Source organism: Strongylocentrotus purpuratus, unplaced genomic scaffold (genome assembly GCF_000002235.5).
Source record: "Strongylocentrotus purpuratus isolate Spur 01 unplaced genomic scaffold, Spur_5.0 spur5_scaffold_10, whole genome shotgun sequence".
Taxonomy (NCBI): domain Eukaryota; kingdom Metazoa; phylum Echinodermata; class Echinoidea; order Camarodonta; family Strongylocentrotidae; genus Strongylocentrotus; species Strongylocentrotus purpuratus.
The window spans coordinates 24,184,147-24,211,466 of NW_022145595.1; the positions used below are offsets into that span (position 1 = coordinate 24,184,147).

The window sequence follows — 27,320 nt, forward strand, 5'->3', positions numbered from 1 at the left end:
GAAATAATCTGTTTCATGGTCCCTTTTTAGGAAATTATGGGTCAAAATCGAAATCCATGTTAAAAATCTTGCAAGACGTATTTTAACTCTCGCTGCGCATGACGTCATCTAAATCTCATCCCTTCTAGTCTACGCCGAAGGCAAAATGATTATTAAGGAAAAACTGTGCGCAAGCTACACGTTCGTAATGGCGTTATCACAGTTTTTCTTCATGATCATTTTGCCTTCGGCGTAGACTAGAAGGGATGAGATTTAGATGACGTCATGCGCAGCGAGAGATGACCCATAATTTTTCTAAAAAGAGACCATTAAACGGATTATTTCAGTCAAGTTGGTAAGTGGAACCGATTTATTATAGCCTACCGTAGGCCTACTTTACAATATAACATGCACGAAGTAAAATGACATTTGGGGGGATTTTCAGGGCATAAAAATATGGCCATAAATGGCCTTGGTGTTAACAAGGGAATGCGTATAGTCGGCTTTCGTCTCTAAAGAGAGAGCCGACCCTACCCAAATAAGAGGCTTAACGAACGAAAGAGACAGAAAATTCGGTCTAAGAGAGTCTCTGCTAATGCGTATTGACCTCTAGCACTGCACTACTAGTTAATAGGCAGCATTTGAATACATGAATAGTCAATACATTCACAACACACAAATGCACACATTCATGCCGATGCGGCTGGGGGATCCGAGAGCCGTGCATCAAGACCTTATTCACACGACTCGAAGGTCCCTTGGTCCTTCACAACCTCGTGCATATTCAGCAAATTTTGAGAGAACAGCGCTCTGTAGCATGAATATTAATATTTGCTGCGCCGCTGCCGCGCATGCGTACTTTCTCTTCGCAATGTTGACGATACAACATGGATGACTCGGTTTAGGACGAGGAATTACTGATTACCCTATTCATGATGTAAGCACTAAAAATAGCAGCAATATAGCAATTTGAACAAACCGGTAGCCTTGTCTGTGCACTCGAAATTGATCGTGAATTAAGAGCACGGTGCCAAATCGATGCATCACGAATGCCCGGATCGTCACGTACTTATCAATTGCATGAACACCTATGGTATGGCTATGAAAAGTATGAGCATGCATGTGCATGAAAGACCAAATAAACTTAATGTAAATGTAATGCAGGCCATGGGCATAGTCATGCTCGTGGATGATGGATGCATTCAAATTTTTAAGAAGAAAGCATATCATTATGTTTCTCTATTTTTGTTTCTCCTAACTATTTACAGGTAAATAATTTGCAAAGACAAAGCTGAACATCGTTACATTGGCCATACTATCTCTGCTCCAGTCTATACGGGTAAAACGCAAGCAAGATGGGAGAAGAAGAGGATGGTTACGTCATAAGAGCCAGGGGTCTGCCCTGGAGCACCACCGCAGAGGAGGTGATGGATTTCTTTGAAGGTCAGTAGACATGAGCAACAATCGACTCTCTATGATTATGCAATATAGCCAAACCTGTCTATAAAGGTCACACAAAGGAAAACAGGAAAACTTCCATTGTACATGAAGACATGTTTCTAAAACACACATTTCATCCTAGAGGGAGACTCGCTTGACCACTATAGATAGAAGGTCTTTAAAGAGAGGTGGACTTTATAGAGAGGTGGTTACTAAGTCTGGTTTGACTGTATTCAGAGGATGGTCTTTCTATCTGAGTTCCCGTCCTCCTTTATTTCTGCTTGTGTACCCTTTGATGGATGGATGGATGATTGAATGAATGAATGAATACATGTAATCTAGATGAATCAATAAATACTTTACCTTGAATGAATACATGAGATATGTGGATGAATTAATTAATTGTTGAATGCCTGAGTGGGGGAGAGAGAAAGGGAGAGAGTGAGTGAATGGATGAATGAATGAATGAATGAATGAATGAATGAATGGATGAATGGGTAAATAAATGAAAGAAAACATGACTGAGTTAGGGAGGGAGTGAGTGAATTAGTAAGTGAGTGATTGTGGTGGTGGTGGTTATTTTACCTGATTGCTAAGAAAGCATTAATGCTTGTAAGTAAACAACCAGACGGCCAACGGCTTTAGGTCCTGTCCGAGGGACCAGGTAATGAGGATTAATGCCTTACCAAAGAGCACTAGCGCATCACCTTGTTTTCGAACCCAGGTCACTGTATTACAAGACCACTGCTCTACTGACTGAGCTATCGAGCCTCCTAAATGAATGAATGAATAAATTAATGAATAAACATGAATAAAACAATATTGCCATGCCTCTGTTGCCCACCTCTCAGATTGCAACATCCTTGGTGCGCCAGACAGCATCAAGTTCATCTTCAACAGTTCCGGAAGACCTTCAGGAGAGTGCTTTGTGGAGTTTGACTCTGAAGGTGACTTTCAGCAGGCAATGAAGAAAGACAAGAACTATTTACAGAAGAGATACATAGAGCGTAAGTTGAAATAGTTTGTAATACCGTACAGATATGGACTGGTTGGGTGTGTAGCCTTCTAGCCTTCGATGTCTAACATGCGCCATAAAGAAAATGCAAACAATGGGTACGCTTAAGTGCAGAGAGTAGCTTGGATACGGTATGACACAATAATATACTCATTTGACCAGGTGGTCAATAGAACATTGCAAAATGACTGGGAATGATGCTAATCACGATTCTCGCATTGGATATCACGTGTCAAGCTTTTGACCAATCACAACTTTGTTATCTGTAAGAGCTTTCTAATATATGTAGTTTTGCAGCATATTAATACTTCATGGTACATGTAGTGTGCAATACTCAAAACAACATTTATCCTTTTTTTCATGTAGTATTCAAATCTAAGAGAAGTGAAATGGAATGGGTCACAAATCGCAACAGTGGCGGAGCAGACGGAGGCGAGGGTCTAGTCAAACTTAGAGGGCTTCCTTTCAGCTGTTCAAAGGAAGAGATCGCAGAGTTCTTCAGCGGTACGTATCAGAATGGATGAGCTAAGACCATAGATAGACCAAACAGGGTAGGGGGCCATTTTTTTTAGCGGTACCATCTAAATGCATGTGTCCTGCATTTATGTTGTGTTTGGTTCAAGCTGTTTGTAAACAGATATTTTTTTTCCCCCATCAAATGTTATTCAACAAAAAGCTGTTTAACTTCTTGCTTGGGCAAGTGCATTCAATTATCTCTGTCTTCAGAAAGCGACAACAGTGAAATAGGAATTTCCCGCTTAATTTTAATTCAAACAAACTTAGATTGAGGGCATAATTAATGGTTGGTGTCCAAAGAATTTTGATGGTCCACATTTTTAAAGCCTCTGGGAAACAATAGGTGAGGGAAAATCAAGTGTGCAGTTTTTATCCATGGTGAACATTAAAAAAAAAAATCTTTGCATTTCTAATGGTTTTGGCCAGAGTTACATGTATGTTAGCCGGATTACTTAAAAGTATGTCTTATTCTTGCTTTTCCGGTTCGGATATTAGAAAAGGGAAAATTTAACATTTCATGCAATCTTTTATGATGGTTACTTTGAATGTCATGTGGGGGAGAGAAAGGGATTAGATGGGTACATGTTAGAGAGGGGGTTTAAGGTGCTGTCGTTGTTATTCACAAGTGATTCTGTTTCAAATTTCATGTGTATACATGTATGTTTAATGATTTAAGCATTACCGGTAAAAGCAACAGGGACTAGGGTGGTGGGTTAGGCAAGAGGAGGGAGTATGTATGGTCTTTATTATTTTCTGGCACTTGGGTTCCAAATTCTGGGATGAAAAAGGAAAAAAGAATTGTATATGTCCTGCTGAGCAAAGCAACTATATTACAGGTCTATGGACTTACATTTAGTTGGGGAAGGAGAAGAGGAAGGGTTTATATTGGTTTGACCCAGAAGCTTGGTACTTGTAGAAACTACAAAGGGGAAAAGCAAAGTTTACCATGTTATTTGTTTGCGATGTCTAACGTTGTAACTGACCTGTGTCTGTCCATTCCTTGTGCCTTCTTCTCCTATTCCTTCTCCAACTTTGATATGGGTTGGTGTTGTCTGGGGCAACATACCAACTCTCTCTCTCCCACACAAACTCATCCGTAAACCCTGAATGGGGTTGGGCTCTCGTCCGCTTATTGGGTGTGGTGTTGGTATCTCTCCGGGGTCCTATCGACGTTCGACGCTCGGCAACGTTGGGGTTGGTGTTTTTTGCGATGATGATGATGGGATGGATGATGAACGCAGGGTTGACGATTCAAGCGAATGGGATTACACTTCCTTCGGACAACGATGGGCGCAGGACGGGAGAAGCCTTTGTGCTGTTTGCATCAAAGGAAATCGCTGAAAAGGCTTTAAAGAAACACAAGTCACATATGGGGCACAGGTGGGACTAGAAATGTAGTGGTATGGTATGGTTGGTACAATGATAGTTGTTCAATGTTTGATTTCCAATAAGTTAATTTTAATGGCATTCCTAAAAATTTAGCACAATTGCTGATTTATACCTGGGTCATGTCAGTCAGTTAACGTTTTTGGATAATTCAGCTTTACAGAAAAGATCTGCATTGATAATGATTTTAGTTTCAACAAAAATCGTTATTGCTGTTTTTTTAATAGAATATAGATATACTCATTTTCATAATCCCTCATTCATAATTTTTAAGACTTAGACTCAATATTTTCTTTTTTTTTAAGAAAGGAGATGTATGTTCCTTCAATGTCGTACATGTACATCTCAATTTTGAAGAAAGAACAACAACTATATTTTGATCAGTATTCGTAAACATTTGGATGTGACGGCTGTTTGGGAATTGGGACGTCAGAAATGGAATTTCTCTCTAACAATCTGCATTGTCCTGGTCCTGAAAAGTGAAAGGGAAAACTTAAATTGTTATGAACCTTGAATTGATATGAACAACAGTTAAGATATTTTACGATTGCTTAAAAAGTTCATGACATTTTATAGACTGGAAGTGATTGTTTCACCAAATTCACTATCGGCCATTACATTCATGAACAAATTGATTCTTTATAAGTGCAATTGGAAAGGAAGCGCAAGGGATTTGATTCTCAGGACTGAAGTTAAAAATGATTGAATAATTCAATGATGACAAAATAAGTCATAAAGAGTCCAAACAGCTTTGCTGGGATTCAATGCTAAATACAAAACAAATTAAAAAAGACATAAAACCCTGCAATACATTCCAACTACAAATTGTTCTACTCTTGTTGTATTTTTTATTAGCAGACTGTTCACATAATTTTGAACGAGCAAAATTATATCATTTTAGCACACTTTTTGTTCTTGCATAAGAAAGGAGATGTGAAGATCTCAGTCTCTTATACATATTTTTCAATAACCTACTTTATATATGCAGCAAAATACACAAAACATAAAAAAAAAAATTATATTAAAATAATTAAAATATCTTCAGATACATGTATGTACAGGACCTTTATTGTTATAAATCATTTCAGTTATTCTCTTATTGCCATCTGATGGTGCAATGCAGAAACACTTCTTTAAATTTAAAATTCATCAGGCAAAATCGATAAATTTAATTTTCTGGTCACAGTGTACTAAAATAGAAAATTCATCAGACAAAGGCAAAGTGATTTTCTTGTCACACTCTGTACTTTTCTTGTCGCACTCTGTACTTATACACTAGGTCCTGGCTGATGTTTTATAACTTCATATCCATATTGAAACTGTACTAATATTTGTAATGGGTATCTCACTATCACACAGGTACATCGAAGTCTTCAAAAGTTTCCCAGATGAGCTTCGGAGGGCTACCAACCCCACCCGTGGTGGGCGGGGCGGCATGAACCGACCCGGCCCCTATGACAGGTACTCCGGTGGTCGAGGTGATGGCTTCTCTCGTGGTGGTCGGGGAAGAAACTCTGGCTTTGAGAGGCGATACGGGGGCGGCGGTGGAGGTAATGACTATCGAGCATCTTCTTTATTTCCTTGTTTGTTTTACCTTCACTGCTAAGAAAACATATGTTTGCTTATAAGTAAGCAACCAGTGGACCAATGGCTTAAATTCCTCTCCAAAGGAATAGGTAGTGAGGATTAATGCAAAATGATATTGAAGTGCCCATTAATAAAAACCCAGTTGGAATATTGAGCTTGAGCTGCATGAATCTTGATTGAATTTCTGCTGGTCTGGGACCCTCTGCATTACATATCATTTCATTCAAGCACCACTGTTTTGTAGCTTGAGTGATACTATGTTTATCACCACAACAACTGTCCTCTTGCATCTACAAAGCAGTAGCTTCAATGTCAAAGATAAACTGACATCGTCATGCAAACGATTGACTTTTTTACTTCCCTCTTTCCAGGCTATGACGATGAGTTCAACTATGGGTTCGGAGGCTACGGCGGCGGCAGCGAGGGTGGGTATGGAGGAGGAGGAGGAGGGGGAGGGTTTGGAGGAGGAAGGAGTGGTCGAGGAGGAGGAGGGGGAGGAGGATGGGGTGGAAACCCCCAACCCCTGTTCCCTAGAGGCAGAGGTAAGAATTAGGATAATATAATATATTATGTGGCAGCTTTGCGTTTTTTTTTAAAGTGCTTTCTGATTACCAGCGGAACAAAATAAATGGGGGCGGTGAGCTCAGGTAAACTGTTAAAGAACTCTCTGGTAATATAACAATAAAATTATAAAATACCTAAATATCATAGAGAGAAGATGGCAATTTTGCTTAACCAAATCCTAAAAGAGCCTCTGAGAACAGAAAAGAACAGTATTCATCACCCTGGGCAACGTTTCATGAAACCGTTATAAGTACAAGTTCAGCGACATCCCATTGAAACGCATGTTAAACTTCATACACGCATTTCAATGGGATGTCGTTGAACTTGTACTTATGACGGTTTTGTGAAACACTGCCCAGGTCATCAAATCTAATAACATTTCGAGCAGCTGTTCACCTATTATGCGTGCACATGTATATGCCAGTCCATCCTTGATGATATTCACATCCTACCAGGTGTGTGATGAAGGTGTTATGATTTATGCTCTCATATTACCTGCTGGTACCGCAAGCATGTTTGTGCTCAATGGATGGATGGATGATTACTAATGTAGCCATGAGAATCTCCCCACGTTTCTGTGCTTTCCCGCTTTTTTGGGGCCAACAAAAAAATGTGAATTGCCAAAATTTTCTTGATCGTTTCCGTGATTTCTCGTTTTTATGCCTCCGCCACCGAAGGTGGTGCCGGAGGCATCATGTTTTTCGGGTTGTCCGTCCGTACGTCCGTACGTCGTCCGTCCGTCCGTCCCGTTTGACCGTTATCACAATATCTCAAGAACCATTTAAGATTTAAACTTAAGACTCGGGAATAGTATTTATCACCATAGGAAGACGATCTGATTAGATTTTGGAGTACGTAGGTCAAAGGTCACAGGTCACAGAGGTCAACTTATGAAATTCCTTGTATTGAGTTTGTTAGCGCGATATCTCAAGAACCATTTGAGATTTAAACTTAAAAATTAAGGATAGTATGTATCACCATAGGAAGACGATCTGATTAGATTTTGGAGCACGTATGTCAAAGGTCAAGGGTCACAGAGGTCAACTTATGAAATTCCATACATTGAGATTGTTATCATGATATCTCAAGAACCACTGGAGATTTAAACTTCAAACTTAGTGATAGTGTGTATCACTATAGGAAAACAATCTGATTACATTTTGGAGCACGTAGGTCAAAGGTCAAAGGTCACAGGGCTCATTATGTATGCAAAAACAGCTTGTGATCACGTTATCTGAACAACCGATTGATGGATTCCTGCCAAACTTTGGTCATGTATGTATCTTGCAGAGCTGATGAACTGATTAGATTTTGGGGTCACGAGGTCAAAGGTCAAAGGTCACAGGGCTCATTATGTATGCAAAAACAGCTTGTGATTGCGTTATCTGAAGAACCGATTGATGGATTCCTGCCAAACTTTGGTCATGTATGTATCTTGCAAAGCCAATGAACTGATTAGATTTTGGGGTCACGAGGTCAAAGGTCACAGCGCACATTATGTATGCAAAAACAGCTCGTGATCGCGTTATCTGAACAACCGATTGATGGATTCCTGCCAAACTTTGGTCATGTATGTTACTTGCAGAGCTGATGAACTGATTAGATTTTGGGGTCATGAGGTAAAGGTCAAGGTCATGCGGCTCATTATGTATGCAAAAATAGCTTGTGATCGTATTATCATTAGAACAGATTGATGGATTCCTGCCAAACTTAGATCATTTATGTATCTTGCAGAGCCAATGAATGGTTCATAAGATCAAAGGTCATGGGCTCATTATGTATGCAAAAATAGCTTGTGGACGCATTCTCATTAGAACTGACAGATGGATTACTATTTAACTCAGGAAATCTTGCAGAGCCAATGAACTGAGTAGATTTTAGGGTCATGAGGTCAAAGATCAAAGGGTCATATATGTTTATGAGAAATTGCTTGTAATCACGATATTCTGAGAACATGTTAATGGATTACAATTGAACTTGAATTTGAACAATTTCTTCCGTTTCGGTTTGTAAAATTGCTCTATGACGGAGGCATCATTTTCGACTGCGCGCAGTCGAATTCCATCTAGTTTATTATTACACCCACAACCTGAACCCCCGTTTTACGCCTTGCCCACGGGTTGGCCGTTTGAACATATTTTTAAAGATATTTATAATTTCCAGTTTTTTTCCCAACAAACTCCATTCTCATGCCTGCTAATGTTGTTTATTATGTTTATAAATTTCTTGTTATGATAGTGATTAACATCATACATCACTAATAAACATCATTAATAAACAAAAATTGAATAATGTTTTCTACAATAATCAAATCCCAGGTGTTGGTAATTCTATTTGAAATATTCTTGAATTTGATTTGCAGGTGATTACAGACGAGGCGGAAGAGGAGGGGGAGGAGGTGGCAGAGGAGGTGACATGGGAGGAGGTGGAGATTTTATATCTGATACGGGCTATTCAGTTCACATGAGGGGGTTACCATTCAGCGTCACAGAGCAAGATATCAAAGAGGTAAGCTCATCAAGTCTATTCATCTCTCTACCAAGAGTGTAAAGTGATTAAAGCTTCAGTATGTTTACCCTGATTTTAGCTTAGTGGCTGGTTCTCCGACACATGCTCTGGCGACGATTGATCCTAGCTTTATTTTGTCTAAGATATCTTGTTCACGCTAAGGATACAATTGGTTTTCAGGTTAGCTTAAGGGTTATGGCTAGGTCTAGTGTTTGGTTTGGGTTAACAATTAGTTAAGAGTTTTAAGTGATCATCAATTATTGTCATGAGAGTTGAAAATATTTATAAATTCATTTCTGCGCCTCAGAATAGTGTACTGGATGAATAGGCATTTAGAAATTCTGTAAATATTATTATCATTATTATTACTATTACCTAATCCTCTCTGCTTCCAATAGAGGATTTTTTTTTTTTTTTTTTTTTTTGGGAGGGGGGGGGGGATGAACTAACTAAAATTTCCTTTTGCTGCAGCACTTTAATGTACTAATTGTACCGTAGCATCTGTTTTGTGACCACCATTTCATTTTCAAGCAGGAAACTGTTGATAAGTCATTTAGTTTAAAACATTAATATGCCACCCAGACCATCAATGTAACCTCTGTCTTATGTCGTCTTCCTCCCAGTTCTTCCATGGAAGTGCCACGCCCTCCAACGTCGTCATCCATGATATCAACGGCAAACGCAACGGTTTCGCCGCCGTCGACTTCCGAACTCACGACGAGGCCAAGGCAGCCATGAAGAAGGATAAGAACAACATCGGCAGCCGCTACATCGAGCTATTCCTTCATTCCAGTGAAGAAGAGGGAGGAGGAGGAGGAGGTGGTGGTGGTGGAAGAGGTTTCGGCTCCTCTGGAGGCGGGAGCGGCGGTGGTTACTCAGGTCAGTAGCAAATGGTAGTAAACTAGGTAGTAGATGTTACTGCATCCATACTTGAATTTATGAAAAGATTAAATCAATATTGATAGTAATAATGATGATGATGATGTTGATCATGATGAGGAGGATAGTTATAATGATGATAATGGATAATAATATGCCTTCTTTGTAGAGCGCAGATCACATTAATGAGAAAACACCCCAAGATGCTTTCAAAGGACTTTGGATATTATATAGATGGTAAATCCAGTGATTAATATATCTCATGAGCATCATGAAGTGATCTGTATCTATGCACATGTTCCTTCTAAACATGTGCCTTTTAAACAAAGTTTTCAATGAGAATTATAATTCCAGGGTAACAAAAGTATGTGGGCTTTCTGTTGAGCTGATGACTACAGTATGTTCAGCAAAATGTACTACATATAGTTAAATATATATACATGTAGATGGTTAGTTGGTTTGTTTGTTTTACCTGACTGAAAAAAAAAGCATGTGTATGCTTGTAAGTAAGCAACTAGGCGAGCAAAGGAATTGGTAATGAGGCTTAATGCTGTGCCAAAGGGCACTATCGCATCGAATTGGTTTTGAACCCAGGACCACTGCTCTACCACTGAGCTATCCAGCTGCACATGCAGGAGACACTATGAACTTGACAGACAAAGAAAGAGGACAAAATATACAGTTCCTCATTCTACCCTCAACAATTGCTGTGGTAGACAAAGGAAAACACCTTCACTGCTATTATGTAAAAATGTGTAGAACAAGTGTCACATGCACATTTCTTTCTTTGTCCGTCATGTTCATAGTGAGAGGTTCTGTTTCCATGCTGTTATAGGTTGTTGTGGTAGGAATGGAGTCGGTCATGGTGCCTGTACTCAAAGACATCTTGTTTCTGTGTTTGTTGTAGGTGGTTACAGTGGAAGGGGTCGTGGCGGTGGTGGTGGTAGTGGAGGTGGAGGCTACAGGGATTCCCAGATGGGTGGTTACAGCGGCGGTGGTGGTGGAAGTGGTGGTTATGGTAAGATGATTTACATGTAACTTGCCTCCTTGCCCTTTCAGTATATCCCTTTTGCTTGTCTTCTCTCCTTATTTTGCTGTTATGTTTCACTAAACGTATTTAGAAGTTATTGTATGCTTTAGATAAAACAGAAGCAGAAAATGTGATGTATCATGTGATGTACGTAAATTCGGTAATAGTTACTCAGTTAGCACTTGCATGTAGTATGGATAGTATGTATTTCTAAAAGACTATGTTTAAACCCATTTCATGCAATAACATTTCAAATATTTAGCATGTCCCCTCCTAAAATACGGATGTATGCGTGGAATAATGGTAGAAGTGTTCAATATTTCAAAAGTCTTCTTGCTTTTTTGCATGCACGTGTTGGTCAAGATTTGAATGATAGAAATGCATGTTTACAAAATTTTGTGAAGTTAGCATATTTTAGAAGAGAGTATTGATACATTTTAGAGGCTGTCCATGAAAGCAATCAAATTTGATTCATAAATGTGAAACAATGTACTTTGGAATGCTTCCAGAATTACCAGTTAGTTTACTTTCTGTCACGGAAAGTAAAATTGTTTGTTCTTTCTTTTTTTCCTTCTTTCTCTCCCTTTTTCTCTCTCTCTCTTTTTTTTTTTTTGGCTTCCTTCTTTCTTTCTCTCTATTTTTCTCTTTTGTTCTCTCTTTCTTTCCTTTCTTTCTTGGTGTATTTAGTTGAATCAATTTCATATCCACCTTCTGCTTATATCAGTTGCCAGCTGTACTACTATAATATCACATTCATTATATTTGTTTTCCCATCCTGATGAAAGTCATCATAATTATTCCATTTTTAGAACAAATAAATGAGAACAAGAAAGGAACAAGTTTTTACCAATAATAATAAATCTCTTACATAGAAGTCAATTTGTTTGCGCATTATGGAACATCACGCATGAAGTTGAACTGACAAGAAAAAAAAAAGTACTAGTAGTGTTTATCCGAAGTAAATTGCAACCTTTTCTGAAATTTAAATGGAAGTCAAAATGCTCTTTGTTCTTTGATTGTGGCAGATATATTTGAACAGAAACTTATCAATTAAATTCTAAAAAACATCTTCGTCCATTGGAGCTCTTTTAAAATTTTATTTGAACAGAAATGATTCACTTTTATTGTAGGTGTTTTAATTTTTGTCTGTTTTAGGTTTTGTGGCACACATCATTCTATTGTGAAAATTTACACCATGCTAATGTAGTACTTATTCTTCTTCCAGACTTATTATAGTGCTTTCAAGGGCTATGTTCCTTTTTTTTTTCCACTTGGAAATCATTCTATTTTTATTTCTATCTCGTCTTTTTTCAACAGGTGGTGGCGGCGGAGGTAGTGGAGGCTTCTACGGTTCAGGTGGCGGAGGAGGTGGTGGCAACAGCTATGGTGGGGGCTATTAGGACCCTGCCACACCCGATCTCATGCTCCCAGCAACATCACTTTCACATCTGTACCCCATACATGTATGATTTAATGGGGCACCGAATTCTCTGTGTTTAATGCAACTTCTGTAGTTAATTTACCCATCCACACTGTTAGGTACCGTGCTGTAGATGATCTTGCAGTAGACATTATATCATGTTGTTATTTGAATATGTGTTGATATAAGATGCGGTATATTCAACACATACATAAACATTTAAAATTAGGAAACCCTGCAAAAATATATTTGGATTCATGTTATTAGCTGTCCAACATATCAGCATAGATATCGCCTTCACTCCTTTTGTAACTTTATTTTTCCCTTTTTAAAAAAAATAGCTTTTATATGATTCATAGGCTGCAAGTAAGAATATTCGCTCATTATTAATATACTTTATAACAATTATGTTCTAGCAGTTTTTACTGGCATTTTTTACTAGTAAGTTTGTAATTTCAAATTATGTAATTGTTAATAATCTTACCAGTGAAACATGTTAAGAAATTCGAAAGTAAATGACTCATAGAAGAAAGGAGAGAGTAGACTCAGAAATTTTGCCGAATCCTTTGAAATTCAAAAATCTTTCTTTTTAATTCTAAAATTAATGCGTATATTGACTGTCTGGCCAAAGAGGTTTTTGGTTGTTTTTAACCATGTACAGAATATTTTATTTGTTTTTCTAACGTCGAGTCATTTCATATCTATAATTTATTTAACGTGCGTTCACTCCAGTGCCACACGACCCAAGATCCACCCTTAAAAATATCCTGCTGTTTAGAGAGATATTATGCGCATGTATGTATGCATGTATTCATTCAATTTTTTGGACAGATGATTCATAACATTATAAAACCCAAGTATTAACTCTGATGCTGTACTTTGAGTAAATAAGTGATGTAGGGAGATAAGTTTTTGACCGTGTCAAGAATAGTTTGTAAATATTTCTGCCTTTGAATGAATGTTTTCTGACTTTCATTCTATGAATGCATCTTTTGATGACTTGTTCAAAAAGGTTGTTTTGGGGATTTGTATTCTAAATTGCATGAAGATCATGTTGTCCTTAATATTTTCATGTACATATATTATATGTCATTTGAAATTGTTGACTTGTGTCTCGTTTTGTATCGTTTTAATTTTGATAAAGTTGTGTTATCGTTGTCATTTACATCTGAAAACTTAATCGTGATAGTATGCATATTTGATCATTTAGTTTACTTATAATGGACATGTAATCTAATGATATTAACTCTATAAGTTGAACAAACAACATCGATTCAAATTGCAAATGAGCTGTACAAAATTATTGTCACTATTATATCTGTGATCTGTAATATATGATCACTAATTTGAGAGTTTGAGATGAAATAGTTGATAGATTGGTATATCACATATCGCTTTTAACCTGCCTAAGAGTAGGAATGCTGGGAAATAATACTGTCAAATTCTTACGCTAAGTTTGGAATGTCACAATTTTACAGTTAAAATTAAACTTTGTTCATATTCCTGTTCAATTAACAGTGTATTCTCAATCACCATCATGTTCCCAAAGATAAAAGTAGTTATGGACAGATTTGTAAAAGCTGCAAAATATATGGGCCATGTACAGTATGTATGTTTAAGAGTATGTTATATCCTTCTGTAAGGTATCAACTGAACTACCTTATTGAAAGTCAAATGTTCTAGCTATCTTGTACTGTATATTCATATGTACCAGTACAGTTCATATACATGCATCGTTAGTTCTGTTTCTACATCGAATCCATGCAGCTTTGCTATGAAACACAGTCCACCGCCATGTGCATTTTCTCTCCATTTGCAACATTTGCAGGTTAATACAGACCCATTTTGTTGCATGCCTGGGGCAACAAGAAGTGGCATTTTGCCAAATTGGCTGTACAACTGTTTCATGAGTACATTTCGATTGGGGCCAAGTGATGCGAGTAATTTGACAAGTGGTGTGATAATTGTAAGCCATGATTGTGATCAGATACACCTACATGTGTTTCTTTGTATTGTGATGACATGTGCTACAACAGTTCGTCTTGTTCCCAGCTTCTTTGTAGATGCAACTGTCTGTTTTTTTCTAAATAAACTTTCAGCCTTCAGACTGAATTCATTTCTGTACGAGCATTGTCTAGTTGCCTTGAAGACCGTTAGGTAAGTTGGGAAGTGATCTGTAAATGTTGAATAGATGGTGTAGGTCAGTGGTTTGTATGGTGTTCTTGACTAGATCAAAGTTTAAAGAGATGATTTGGTTCTACAAAATCTAGGAATAGCAATGAATACAGACGTGCTGCAGCTTTTTCTATTGCACTCATCGGAGTAAATCGCAAATCCGATTTATGTTCATTCTTGCGATTAACTCTGATGAGTGCAAGATGAAAAGCTTTAGCATGTCTTGAGAAAAAAGTTTGAACTATCATGACAAAGCAACATCTTGGCAACTCAAAGGAGAGGTCTGGATTCCCTCTTTAAGCCAATCTGAAGTAGAATGAAAGAGATGCGAAAGACCGATGTTAAGTAGAGAGAGAGAGAGAGAGAGAGTGGGGGCTGGGAGATAGAGATAGGAGGAGACAGAGACACAGAGAGAGAGAAGATTGAGAGGGACAGTTGGAGGGAAAGACAAACACAAGAGAGAGAACAGGAGAGACAAAGATGGGACATGAATGATTAATACCTATCTACTTGGACGACTGGAGGGAAGACGTTGAACACGCGAGGGAAGAAAATTTTGAAAAGCATGGATGTTGGTGTCTACCATGTTCGTTTTTTTTTCAACTTTTTTTTCTCAATCTTCCACTATTTCAATTCACTTCTGCATCGATCTCTCCTTGTTCTTTTCATTTCTGCTATTCTTGTATCCTCTTTCTCTCTCTCTCCCCTTTTCTCTTGCCCTCCCTCCCTATTATTTGTCTCTTTCTCTTCTTCCCTGCAGTTTTCTATCCTTTGCTTTTTGACTAAATACAATGTATTACATTTTAATAGTTTGGTTTTAGACGTAACAAAGCGCTCAAAGGTTTGCTTTGGGTCAATTTCAACTGTTACAAATTAATTTCAATTTTCAATAGAGGATATTATAAACATTTTAATAAAATTCTACAAATTAAAAATGTGAAATATGAACTAATATGAGGTACTTTCTAGTACTTTTTAGTTTCCTATCAACTATTTGTCTAATTTATGAAATACTGAATTTTATATATGTTTGTTACAAAATGACATTAGAGGCAGTATTTTGGTCATTCCATGACAAAGCTCTTTCAAATTCAATATTTTATGACTTTGATGAATGGTTGATAAGAAACTCTGCTGAATCTATATTGTGGAGCATTCACAAGCCTACTGTATAAATCTATATTCACATCATTAATTGTAGATTTTATTCAAGTACATGTGTATCTATAATTTTCTTTTTTTTTCAAAATTGAAAATTCTTTGGACATGTCATTCCATGAGAATTGGAATTGACCTCTGTCTCACAACAAGTCACAGTTTCAACTCGAAATGAAAAAGATTGCGGCGCATGTAGCACTGTAGTTTCCAAAATGGTCATTTATTTACAGGTTTCAAATTCAACTTACAAGAAAAGTAAACAACTAAATTTTACCCAGCCATTATTCACAGTAAAAATCTATCAATAATAATAATAAGCCAGGTAGGGGGAGCATTTCTAATGGGCTGGTTATCAGAACATGTCTACATAAGGTCATAAAGGGTGCATGAAATGTTATGGGTCCCCATCACTTCAGGTTCCACTGTACGAGAACTATGTGGGAAAGTGTTCAGAAAGACAAATACAGAGAGGAAAATCTCAGAATCATGTTTTTTATGAGCATGAAGTGTCTACTTTCTATCACGTACCCTATTACTGTAAAAAGAAAATAGTTGAAAGATGGACATGTGAATAAAATGCTTGTTAAAAAAAAGCATGAAAAGGTTCATGGTATGTTACATGACAAAACAGTTTCTGCATTTTCCCAAAGTCATTAGAGCAAGAGGAGGTCAAATCTCAGATTGAGAATGGTTTATACAGTAAATAGTGGGTGGTTTGCAAAGTCAGTCTACTTGTACTTTAAATAAACACTCCCCCCCCCCCTCCCCCACCTCCTACCCTCCTGCAATGTGACTTGCATCTGCTCAGTATGTTAACATTTAAAACAAAAATTGTAGCAAGAATATCCACTCTCGACAATTCAGACAAAAATAATCTAAAAAAGGTACAACACATTTATACTGGCAAATCCTACCCTAAGAAAGTTTAAAGACCTGCACAAAGCACTGTCACAAGATGAAATTATCACCACAATAGGCGGTATTCATTACAAGCAAGTTTGTTAAAATAGGATTTGCCTGTACACGAGACAGAAATATCCATAAACGTAAACAGACAATGGATCACAAAGTTGAGAGACTGACTACACCAGTGATACTTTATCAGTTGCCTTCCAGAATAAAATAAAATTAAAATAAAGTGTAACTGGAAATATGGGAGACATACTGGTCTGTAGTCCTTTGTAGCTTGTTTGTGGTACAACGTACATACAGAAGGATGTCTAGTCTATGGAGGCTATACAATTTCATCCCATGCATCAGAATTGTATTAAAAGAGTGATTTCTATGTTTAAACTGAGGTAACTCAAGGTTTGAAGGGAAAGTCCACTCTTATACAAAGTTGGTTTTAATAAAAGCAGAAAATGGCAGAAATAGATTGGCGAAAGTTGGAGGAAAATACAACAAACCATATGAAAGTTGTAATGATTGTCCTTGCTATCAGCAATTTTTCCCCATTAAATTTGTTATAAATAGAATGCAAGTTATCAAACTTTTATAATTTTCTGGTTTCGATTCAGGAATAGATCTATTTCAAAGAGGAGTAAATAATTTATTAATAAAATAATTTCTTGTTTCTTATACAAAACAAAGAAAAATCACAGAGTTGCCAGTTTTGTTAATCCATCAGAGATTTAAAACATCTTCATTGTATTATACTTTACTTGGATTTTCATCAACCTTTCATTTCCTGCTCTTATGAACACCAACTTGATTCTGGGTGGACTACCATTTCAAAAACCCTTATGGTGTTAGACTTAGACAGAATACTAAGATTTAGAAGATGATTCCTCTACCCCTGTCCCCATCCTCTGTGGATCCTGGGAGGGGTAATGTACTGCTGGGGGCTTTCCACTACCCTGCTGTGACCGTGGGGGCGGGGGCATGTTCGGGGGAGGGGGCAGGGGCATTCTGTGTCGCATGTGGGGTGGCATTGGGCCGTCTCTCCTGCCTCCGAAGGGAGGGGGAGGAGGATACCGGGGCATCCTTGGGGGTGGTCCACCTGGAGGGGGAGGGGGGAACCTTCCCCTGTTGCCTGGGTGCATGTGGTGGGGAGGAGGAGGTAACCGAGGGGGTGGGGGCATACCCATGCCGTAGCCTGGAGGTGGTCTGAACTGAGCGTGGTGGGGGTGGGGCGGGTTGTTCATTGGAGGGGGAGGTAGCATGGGGGGAGGGAATGGTGCGTTGCCTTGGTCTTGGCTCATTTGTGGTGGATGTGGTAATACTGCAAGGGAAACAAAAAATAGAAAACGGAATATTAAAAACTTGTTAATGAAGCTAGCAATGAATAATTGATCTAAATACTCTGAGGTTACATTAGAACCTTTATAAAATGTCCAGCTGTGTGTAAAAATAACTTTTATAGGCAGATGGTATGTCTATTGCTCTAAAAGATTGTCACAAACACAGCATAGTTATATCCATTGATCTCTAAGAAATAGTTGTATTTACATTTATTTTCAAATCACATGGAAGTGCTAACATGTACATTCTCTCGTTAACTAAGGTACATATATGACAAAATAAACAACTCTACAAGAGGCTAAACCAACAATCACATCTGTTATCTCTTTGATATGTCATCATGTGTGTGTCTGCGTGTGAAGTAAATGAATACTTTGATAACAAATTAAAAAGATTCATTCTATTCAGAATCTTGTTTCAAGATCAAGTAGAAGCCTTTCTTACATTTTACTGTTATCATTTGTAATTTGTTATGCATGTGACTTAAAGCCTGTCTGCACTAGTTGGCCAGGGGTTTCGACCTCCCTGCATGGTCAATGACAGGTGGTTATCTCATCAAATCAGCTCTCAATTATTATAAGAACAAGGGGATCATGGGGGACCAACAGGCACAGATTAGGCATTGTTTGCTATATAGAGGGCACAAGTAGCTATAAGTAGTAGAGTGTGGCTTCAAGGTCTTTTAGCACTTACCTCCAGGCAGACCCGGTACAGGTTCATAGTTCAGCTCCTTCTCACTGTCATCCTCCTTCTTCCCTGACCCCAGCTGGGCTTGGGGCTTCCCCCATTTGATGTTTAACCTTCGACCTTTGATGATCAGCTTTTGGAAGGAGTTCTCTGCAGCTCCTTCAGCTCCTTGTCTGTTTGTGAAGGTAACAAAAGCACACTGCTGCTTGGGAACCACGTTGATGCTCCGTAGCTCACCAAATTGATAAAAGTGACCCCTGCAAAGGAAGATTGAGACAAATTTAAAACTTAGATTAAAATCATCAAAAGAAATATAATCAGTGTTATAAGATACAGAAATGTGTAGACTATTCTACTTTACATCATCATTTTTTTAAATGGTGCAGTTTTGCAGCGTCATATCTGAACGATGCTTTAAAGTGGATACTTACTTGAGGTCTTCCTCTGTGACTTTGTCCCCCAGGCCACCGACATAGAGCGTTGTGATCATCCTATCCTCAGGAGCTTCTAGCTTAGGCATGGCCGCTGCTCGTCTCATCAGCTTGTCGGCTACGGGATCATCCACTCCGTAGAAACGATCCTTGATGTTCTGATCAGCCAAAGGATCGTCTGGGTCTGTTGGCTTCTCATGCCTAGGATTACACAAAAACAAAACACAATGTGATGAATTAACAAATCAATGTATGAACAACAAAGCATTTACATGAATGAAATTAAAAAACAAGGGCTGAAATAAAGTATGGATGAGTAATTTTCTTCAACTATGCTATAGCCAACTTGTTTATCCACACATTTTTTAAATATTGCAAGATAGAATTGGGTTAACTGATATATGATGCATGAATCCCCAAGTGTCACAATAAACGAAATAAAAATGCATTTATTAATATTTCAGCGTTTGTAAGTTGCCCAAATTTTAATGACAACGTCAAAATAAAAGACAGTTGATGGAATGTACATTACTACATTGCAAACATTTTTTTCCTGTATACCGGTAATGGATATATTTCTTTTAATCAGGTAAAATTTCACGGTCTATGATAATTTCCAACACAAAAAAACAAACTGGTTTAGTAAGGATCATCATCACCAGCATCCATCATCATCCCTGGTTACCGCTTTTCACCTCCTCTTCCTTAATGCAATTTATCCACCTCGTCCTGAGCAATCCTACCTTTCTCCTTCCTTTCTCCTTTCTCTCTGCTGCCCATCTAATCAGTTCATCTTCATCTTTCCTCTTCACGTGTCCATACCATCCCAATCTGCTCTCTTATCCCCATCACTTTTACTTCCTTTCGCACCTCATCATTTTGCCTCTTCTCCCTTTCTGTGACCCCTCTCACACCTCGAGAAAGAATATGGAGCTTTAACCCTTTAGCAACTAACCGCCCTTCCTTTTACTCACTGAACCGTCCGTCCGCTTTTATCCGTTTTCAACGCAATGTAGTATCGTTCTAGGGGTCTACGTGATAATTTTATACGTGCCTAATCCTTACAATATCTACAGTAGGATTCTGCATAGAAAAATAGCGCATGTTTCATTTTGTTCAGAACAATGTCAAAATGAGAGCAAAATTGCAACATCTTCCAGTGAGTACGGTAATAGGCCATTTTAACAAAATCTCTAGTGGCTAATGGGTCAAAATGAGCTTGTCAGCTTACCGGTACGGACACTCTTCTCCTCTCTTACACTCCCCCTTGACCCAGAAGGAGCATATATGAGGTCTGTTCCTTTTGTAGTATGGTGTGGTCCTAGCAAGCTTGAGTAGAAGATCGCTAGGGGCCTGGGCCTTCCCTACAGCACCTAGGGCTTGGTTACCTTCAGCATTGGCCAGCTGTGATATGATGACACAACAATGCAAATGTTAAGTTTAAATATCAAAGACAATAGTAAAGTATGATTAATCTTGGCAAATAAACCTGTTAATAGTTATACACACATCAATATTGAATAACATAGCTTTGCTCATATAAGTTTGGATTCTGGACTATCATTCAATGAAGATGAGAGACTGAGAGACAGGGACTTCCATATTCAGCAAACTATATACACATAACTTAATAATATGATGGATCACTAAATGATCATGAGTCAGAACAAAATAATAGTTAGGTCTAAGTTTGATTACTTCCTACTCTAAATAAAGATTTCTTTTATCATGTAGTTCAAATTGCTTAGGGATTAAATTCATAGACACATATTCTGACTTTAGAATGCAGAATTATTATCATACAATTAAAAACTGAATTATTCATATCCCTTGTAAATTTGATGGTTTTTGTATTTTTTGTAACTCGAGAATGAAAGATGGATTATTTGAGCTAGGGCCTTTGTTGAATTCTTTTAGATGTCACATTTTCAAGACACATAAATCAGAACAAATCAATTTTTCACATACTTAAAAAAAACTACAAAACTTGGTAAGAGTATGAATAATGTAGTTGTCAACTACATGCGCTCTCACTGCATAGATATTACATGAGCACAAATCCTTTTCTCTACTGAACTGTAGTATGGATATGAAAACACAAACTAGCTGCCACTATCAGAAGAAACCCAAAGATGGAGTTGACATACCTCTCGCTCCATGTTCTGGGAGTAGTACTCCTTGTTGACATCAGATTTGGGCATTTCATCTTTGACATTGAGGGCAGCATCACGTACTTGGATTGGTAAACCTGATACAAAAACAGAAAAGGGTTGACATTTATAAACAGTTCTAAATATAATCAGTGTTTTTAGTGGATTTTTATCAAAAGCCTGGAGCGCTCGCCCTGGACTAAACTGAATCACCTTGACTGGGTAATTTATTTCATCCATCCATTAATCATTCTTTAATTCATATTTACTTATTTACTTATTTATTTCTTTATCTATTTCTGTTAATTCATTTTTATATTCTTTCCTTCTTTTTTGTTGTGGGGGGGGGGGGGGGAATTTTTTTGCATGAAATGATGCATTTGCAGTTTTTAATATGCCCATGTTTTGATATTTAGGCCTTATCATCACCATATATGTGTTACGTTCTGGCTCTTTAAGCCAGGCTACATCACTTTTTTAAAATTTTATTTGTATGGTGGCTACATCACTTATCATTTGATTGATTTTATTTATTGATTTACTCCGCATCTTTATGAAGTTCAATCCAAAAAAAACTGGTCTAAAACAAAGCCATGAAAACAAAACCTGTAAAGAAACATTTAAAACGAAAATGCACAATTACAACTGAAACTAAACGGAAGATAGATTACAAGACTTCGTAACACTCACCATACTCAAGATCTAGCAGGCAAGTCTGGCAGACGTTCTTCAGTTTGCTACAAGTTTGGCAGACCTCCGTCTTCTTGAACCTCATCCGAGCCCCAGGACACCAGCGGAATATGGTGAAGGGACGCTGACATATCTTACACTCTCGCCCAAACTTCTCCTTGGTCTAGAAAAATAAAAAATCAGGGATGATTTCGCCGTTATCAAACTCTAGTTGAGCTAAGGCTTTGCTGCAAACAAATTACAATGACCAGGACACCATCAGACCATGGTGAAGGGGCGCTGACATATCTTACACTCCCGCCCAAACTTCTCCTTTGTCTACTTTGGATAGTGAAATACAACATCAGGGATGACTTTGTTGTTAGCAAACTATAGGTTCCTTCATACAAGTTGAGGTGTTGCTGCTAACAAATAACAATGACAAAATGGCACTTTTCTCTATACCAATTACCTCAATATCAGGAAATATAGGAAAATGAAAATTGATGACGGACTACCAGTACATGAAGTTTGCACTTGCCAATTACATTTTTCTTTTCTTCTCTTTTTATTTTTTTGGGTCTAAATATAAACATATTAGGGTAAAAAATACAACACAAAGATACATTAATTTGATTTGTAATTTTAGCAATGTAAGAACAACAGTTTTGACATACTTCACTAAGTTATTAATAAAAATATAACTGAAAGCAGATTTAGAACAGAATAATATATGAAATATAAAATGAAATAAATTGAGATGCATAATTTGGTATTCCCCTAGAATAATCTGAGGAATATACAACTTTGGCTAAAAGAAACATCTAAGAAACAATGGAACATACTTCATTTGCTCTCTTAGGGTTTCTCATAGTAACAATTTATAATGATGATGATGATGACCATTTACATCACCTGGGTTGAGTGTGGCAAATGCAGATTAATGAATTACCAAAGAACATATTTGAAACATGTACCTTGTGGTCCACAGTCTGGAAACTTATCCACAATAAGTGCCTACTTACCATACGAACATAGGGGTTATCACCGAGGCATGTTTGGCACAGAATGGGGAAGTCCTGGAAAGGAAAATTGAAAGAGAGCAAAAGATTTAGATAATATGATTGTGGTCTGTAGATTCTGGACATATCTCTTACAATGACACAAGTAAATACATTCATGGATTAATCATAGTAAAGTTAGGGGGAAATGTGCATCCTTCATTGTCAGCAATGCACCACACTCTTGGTGTTAATATCACTTAAATCAAGAAATGCTATAAGCAAATCCTACCCAGCAAGAAATAAGTTGGCTTTAAAGAATGGTTTGTATATGATGAAGAAGAGATTTGATCGTAAGAAGACTCCTCCATTTAACCTGGATTTTATATTCTAGTGAGGAGTTCTTCATTTTTGGACAGGAATTTGACCTTGGATTATAACTGGATATATCAGGAGTAACAGGCGCGCCGGAAGCAGTTTGGGATTGGGGGGGCAAACATTCCAGGGGGCTCACCTTCCGAGGGCAGTGACGTAATGAGAAAAAACGTTCGGAAGGGGGGGGGGGCAGACGAAAAATCTGCATCACCACCAGTCTTACACGTTACATGCAGGTCCCGCGGAACGTTTTTCAAAGTGAAGTATTAACGATCAGGTAGAGCGTAAATTGGCGTGGGGTCCAGCCTCGGCAGGGTGTCAAGGCGCTGAGCCCCCGGAAGCTCAGGGATTTTAGGTATTTAATTACGGTTAGATGAGCATCCAGGGGCCTCTTTAAGGCCATTGACGTGTTCCAGAGGGGGGGGGGGAGCCCCCAGAAGCTCAGAGGTTTTAATATTTAACTACGGTCAGATGAGCAACCAAGGGCCGCCCTAGGGCACTTGGTGGGGTCCAGGGGGCAGGGCCCCCGGAAGCTCAGGGGTTTTAGGTATTGAATAATGGTCAGATGAGCATCCAGGGGCCCGCCTTATAGGGCCCTTGGTGGGGTCCAGGGGGCAGAGCCCCCGGAAGCTCAGGGGTTTTAGGTATTTAATAATGGTCAGATGAGCATCCAGGGGCCCGCCTTATAGGGCCCTTGGTGGGGTCCAGGGGGCAGAGCCCCCGGAAGCTCAGGGGTTTTAGGTATTTAACTACGGTCAGATGAGCAACCAGGGGCCGCCCTAGGGCACTTGGTGGGGTCCAGGGGGCAGGGCCCCCGGAAGCTCAGGGGTTTTAGGTATTGAATAATGGTCAGATGAGCATCCAGGGGCCCGCCTTATAGGGCCCTTGGTGGGGTCCAGGGGGCAGAGCCACCGGAAGCTCAGGGGTTTTAGGTATTTAATAATGGTCAGATGAGCATCCAGGGGCCCGCCTTATAGGGCCCTTGGTGGGGTCCAGGGGGCAGAGCCCCCGGAAGCTCAGGGGTTTTAGGTATTTAATTACGGTCAGATGAGCATCCAGGGGCCCGCCTTAGAGCCCTTGGTGGGGTCCAGGGGGCAGAGCCCCCGGAAGCTCAGGGGTTTTAGGTATTTAATTACGGTCAGATGAGCATCCAGGGGCCCGCCTTAGAGCCCTTGGTGGGGTCCAGGGGGCAGAGCCCCCGGAAGCTCAGGGGTTTTAGGTATTTAATTACGGTCAGATGAGCATCCAGGGGCCCGCCTTAGGGCCCTTGGTGGGGTCCGGGGGCGGAGCACCCGTAAGCTCTGGGGTTTTAGGCATTTAATTACGGTCAGATGAGCATTTTTTATGCCTTATTTGTGACATTGGCAGGTCACTTATTTTTTCTCTCCGTCTTTCTTTCTTTTTCTCTTTAACATACTTTTTCAAAAAGTGAGGGGGGAGGGGCTCGAGCCCAGCCACTTTGCAGACCATGTCATAAAGGCTTCTAAATAAGCGTATTTTTCGCCCGACTGTAATTTGGGAATTTCTTATTTTCCAACAAACGCATAAAAAGGTATGACTTTAAAAAAAATGGAGAAAAAATACCGGAAAATCATGTCATAACAGCAACATGTGTAAATCACTGGTATCGTATAGATATACCCCCCCCCCCCCCCCCCCCCATCAGTACGCCAGCGTTCAGGGGCTCATGTCTTCTCACCCCTATAACAAAACCAAAAAACAGACACGTTTTCCCATTCTCGCACAATATGTCCACGATATGCGCGTATCGCTATTATAAACCGTATAGGTAGCATGCGCAATGTTTATAAAAATTTAATTCCTGTGAACTTTCCTTTTCTTTGAATGGAATGGTATATGTGCTTTAATTCAGGTTTTTATTATTGTTATGTTCTTTTGGGTTAAAAATACAAACCATGTTTATTCCTTTACTGCTTTTTTTTTTTTTTTTTGGAGGGGGGGGGGGGGCGTTTTGGGGGGGGCAAAAATGCGTTTTGCCCCCCCACTTTTTTGACTGGGGGGGCAACTGCCCCCCCTGCCCCCCCACTTCCGGCGCCTATGAGGAGTAATATAATAACAGCCATTAAACTAAAGATCAGCTTGCGATTTCTGAGTGTTAAATTTGTAATTAAGTATTCAAGCTAACAATATTATTTTCCCCCGTTCATTTTTACATGCATGGCATGGTCAAAATCAGGTCCAAATTTTTAAAGGGAAGAAATCCCCAGCCGATAGTTTCGCCATCGAGTCTTGTTTTTCCAGCAATAGTCCTGGTACTCTCAGCAATCATTTCGGTAAATAAAAAATCAGCCCTAAAAGGCTCGGTCCATATCGCGCACATGAAACTCAAAACTTTTTTGTTTGCGTTACACATTTAATACAGACCTCTATTCTTTTGTGGCCCTTTTCTTCTTTTTTTTGTTGGGGAGGGGCGAGTAGATTTTCCTCAGAGATTTGAGCAGGTGACCAAGAAATGCACACACTTAGTATGAAGCAGCGCTTCACCGAGATTGACGATAGATTTCCGGACATTTGAACAACTACTTGCTCTAGATCTAGTCTACTCTACTCTAGCCTAGATCTAAATATTGTTGAAATTTTCTTAATCAAACATTCTTCTAGTTTTTTCTAGCGGTTACCGTTTATGTGCCCATCCAATTCTAAGCATAATATTTCAAGACTTTATCTTAACTGATATTGGAAGAGTATAAATTTTCTTCTAGTTTTATATTAATTTTATTACATTATTGACGGTTTATATGAACATTGTGAGCAATAAAGTGTGTCCACTTTCTTTTTCTGCTTAGTGTACCAACATGAACAAGCAGACACAAATACATACGGATGGGGCAATACAAACTAAATATGACTCCACGGCATGGGGCTCAAGAATAGCGCGAATCTCGGTCAATCCGACATCAAATCACACCAAATGAAAATATAAAGGTTTAGAAATGTTTGAATATCATCATATTAAACTTTAGGAACTATCGGTGCAGTAATATACTTACAGCCTCTTCCCAATTCAGTCGATTATACGTGTTTGCGCTTTTGCTCACCGCCATCACTTTTACATCTGAAGTTATCGATCAAAAAGAAACACAATTTGATGTTACGGTAGTGCATATATTTCATCAACCACATCGTTCACTCGTTTACGGTCAAACGTATTACTTACGATGACCACCTCTCTATAAAGCCCACCTGTCCACAGTGGTCATGTATTTTACAGGTTTGACTGTATGTTGTTATACGTCGGTATTAGGCAATCGGTCTTTTCATTCACTTTTTTTAATTCAACTTTAATCACCGACTAAATTGTCTTTTTATATAAACTTAAATTATGAAATAAATTGACCCCTCTCCCCCCCCCCCCCCCCCCCCTCTCTCTCTCTCTCTCTCTCTCTCTCTCTCTCTCTCTCTCTCTCTCTCTCTCTCTCTCTCTCTCTCTCTCTCTCTCTCTCTCTCTCTCTCTACCCATATCTAAACCCAAAACTCATCTTTTCAAATTAGCACATGAATAGTATTTAAGGATAAGTAATGTTGTATTTTTTCTATTTGTAGGTACTTTATTGTTTTCTATGTTTCTGTTTCATCTTCCTTTCATGATCTTATTATACTTCATAATATTATATGTATATTGTAAAGCGCATTGAAATGTCAACAGACATGAAATGCACTATATTAAAAAGAACAAAGTATTTGTATTATTATTACCCCTCTTCATCTCTATACTCTTCATCTTCTTTTTCTTTCTCTCTCTCTCTCTCTCTCTCTCTCTCTCTCTCTTTCTCTCTGTTGGTATTTCTCCGCACCCTTTCTCTCTCGATCTCTCTCTTTCTCTAATTGCACACTCTCCGAATAAATGTATGATCGTCTTTCTGCTTTTGTTTTTGTAATGTTACGCTCATCACACCTCCCTGCTCCTTCCACCTCCTTCTTTATTTACAGGTTGTTCACGTTTTTAATGCACATGAAGTTAACAGAGGCCTGTCTTCATATTCTTTGACGAAATAGTTGTGCCTATATAGATTGTTCAATATTTATTTCAATGTCATGTTTTGCTTAAATTGCTTTTTAATTTTTTTTTTTTTTTTTAAATAACATCG

At 38.6% G+C, this 27,320-nt stretch overlaps 2 protein-coding genes across 3 annotated transcripts; one reads left to right on the top strand and one right to left on the bottom strand.

Moving 5' to 3' along the window:
* Positions 1 to 1,221: 1,221 nt before the first annotated feature.
* LOC115921756 (heterogeneous nuclear ribonucleoprotein H-like) lies at positions 1,222 to 14,436 on the top strand. Of its 2 annotated transcripts, XM_030979844.1 has the most exons (10): positions 1,222 to 1,422; positions 2,271 to 2,426; positions 2,801 to 2,938; positions 4,192 to 4,330; positions 5,696 to 5,886; positions 6,295 to 6,465; positions 8,850 to 8,995; positions 9,619 to 9,874; positions 10,782 to 10,892; positions 12,222 to 14,436. In XM_030979844.1, the coding sequence occupies exons 1-10, from the start codon at positions 1,335 to 1,337 to the stop codon at positions 12,302 to 12,304; spliced, it is 1,479 nt and encodes a 492-aa protein (XP_030835704.1). In that variant the 5' UTR covers positions 1,222 to 1,334; the 3' UTR covers positions 12,305 to 14,436. The 2 variants fall into 2 exon arrangements, with proteins under 2 accessions (XP_030835704.1, XP_030835705.1); XM_030979845.1 differs by lacking the exon at positions 10,782 to 10,892.
* Positions 14,437 to 16,436: 2,000 nt separating this feature from the next.
* Positions 16,437 to 26,332, bottom strand: LOC115921757 (pre-mRNA-splicing factor RBM22-like). Its single transcript, XM_030979846.1, has 8 exons — positions 26,223 to 26,332; positions 22,861 to 22,914; positions 21,857 to 22,019; positions 21,164 to 21,264; positions 20,248 to 20,420; positions 19,017 to 19,217; positions 18,592 to 18,842; positions 16,437 to 17,878 (listed from the first exon to the last, which is right to left on the bottom strand). Exons 1-8 carry the CDS (start codon positions 26,274 to 26,276, stop codon positions 17,424 to 17,426), a joined length of 1,452 nt encoding a protein of 483 aa, XP_030835706.1. The 5' UTR covers positions 26,277 to 26,332; the 3' UTR covers positions 16,437 to 17,423.
* Positions 26,333 to 27,320: the final 988 nt, after the last annotated feature.

Coding starts and splice junctions, on each gene's coding strand:
- LOC115921757 (XM_030979846.1), bottom strand. CDS start 26,276: ATGGCGGTGAGCAAAAGCGCAAACACGTATAATCGACTGAATTGGGAA. Junction 21,265..21,856: donor CCTGCTAGATCTTGAGTATG/GTGAGTGTTACG, acceptor TTTTTGTATCAG/GTTTACCAATCCAAGTACGT. Junction 20,421..21,163: donor CCCAGAACATGGAGCGAGAG/GTATGTCAACTC, acceptor ATCATATCACAG/CTGGCCAATGCTGAAGGTAA.
- LOC115921756 (XM_030979844.1), top strand. CDS start 1,335: ATGGGAGAAGAAGAGGATGGTTACGTCATAAGAGCCAGGGGTCTGCCC. Junction 1,423..2,270: donor GGTGATGGATTTCTTTGAAG/GTCAGTAGACAT, acceptor CCCACCTCTCAG/ATTGCAACATCCTTGGTGCG. Junction 5,887..6,294: donor ATACGGGGGCGGCGGTGGAG/GTAATGACTATC, acceptor CCCTCTTTCCAG/GCTATGACGATGAGTTCAAC.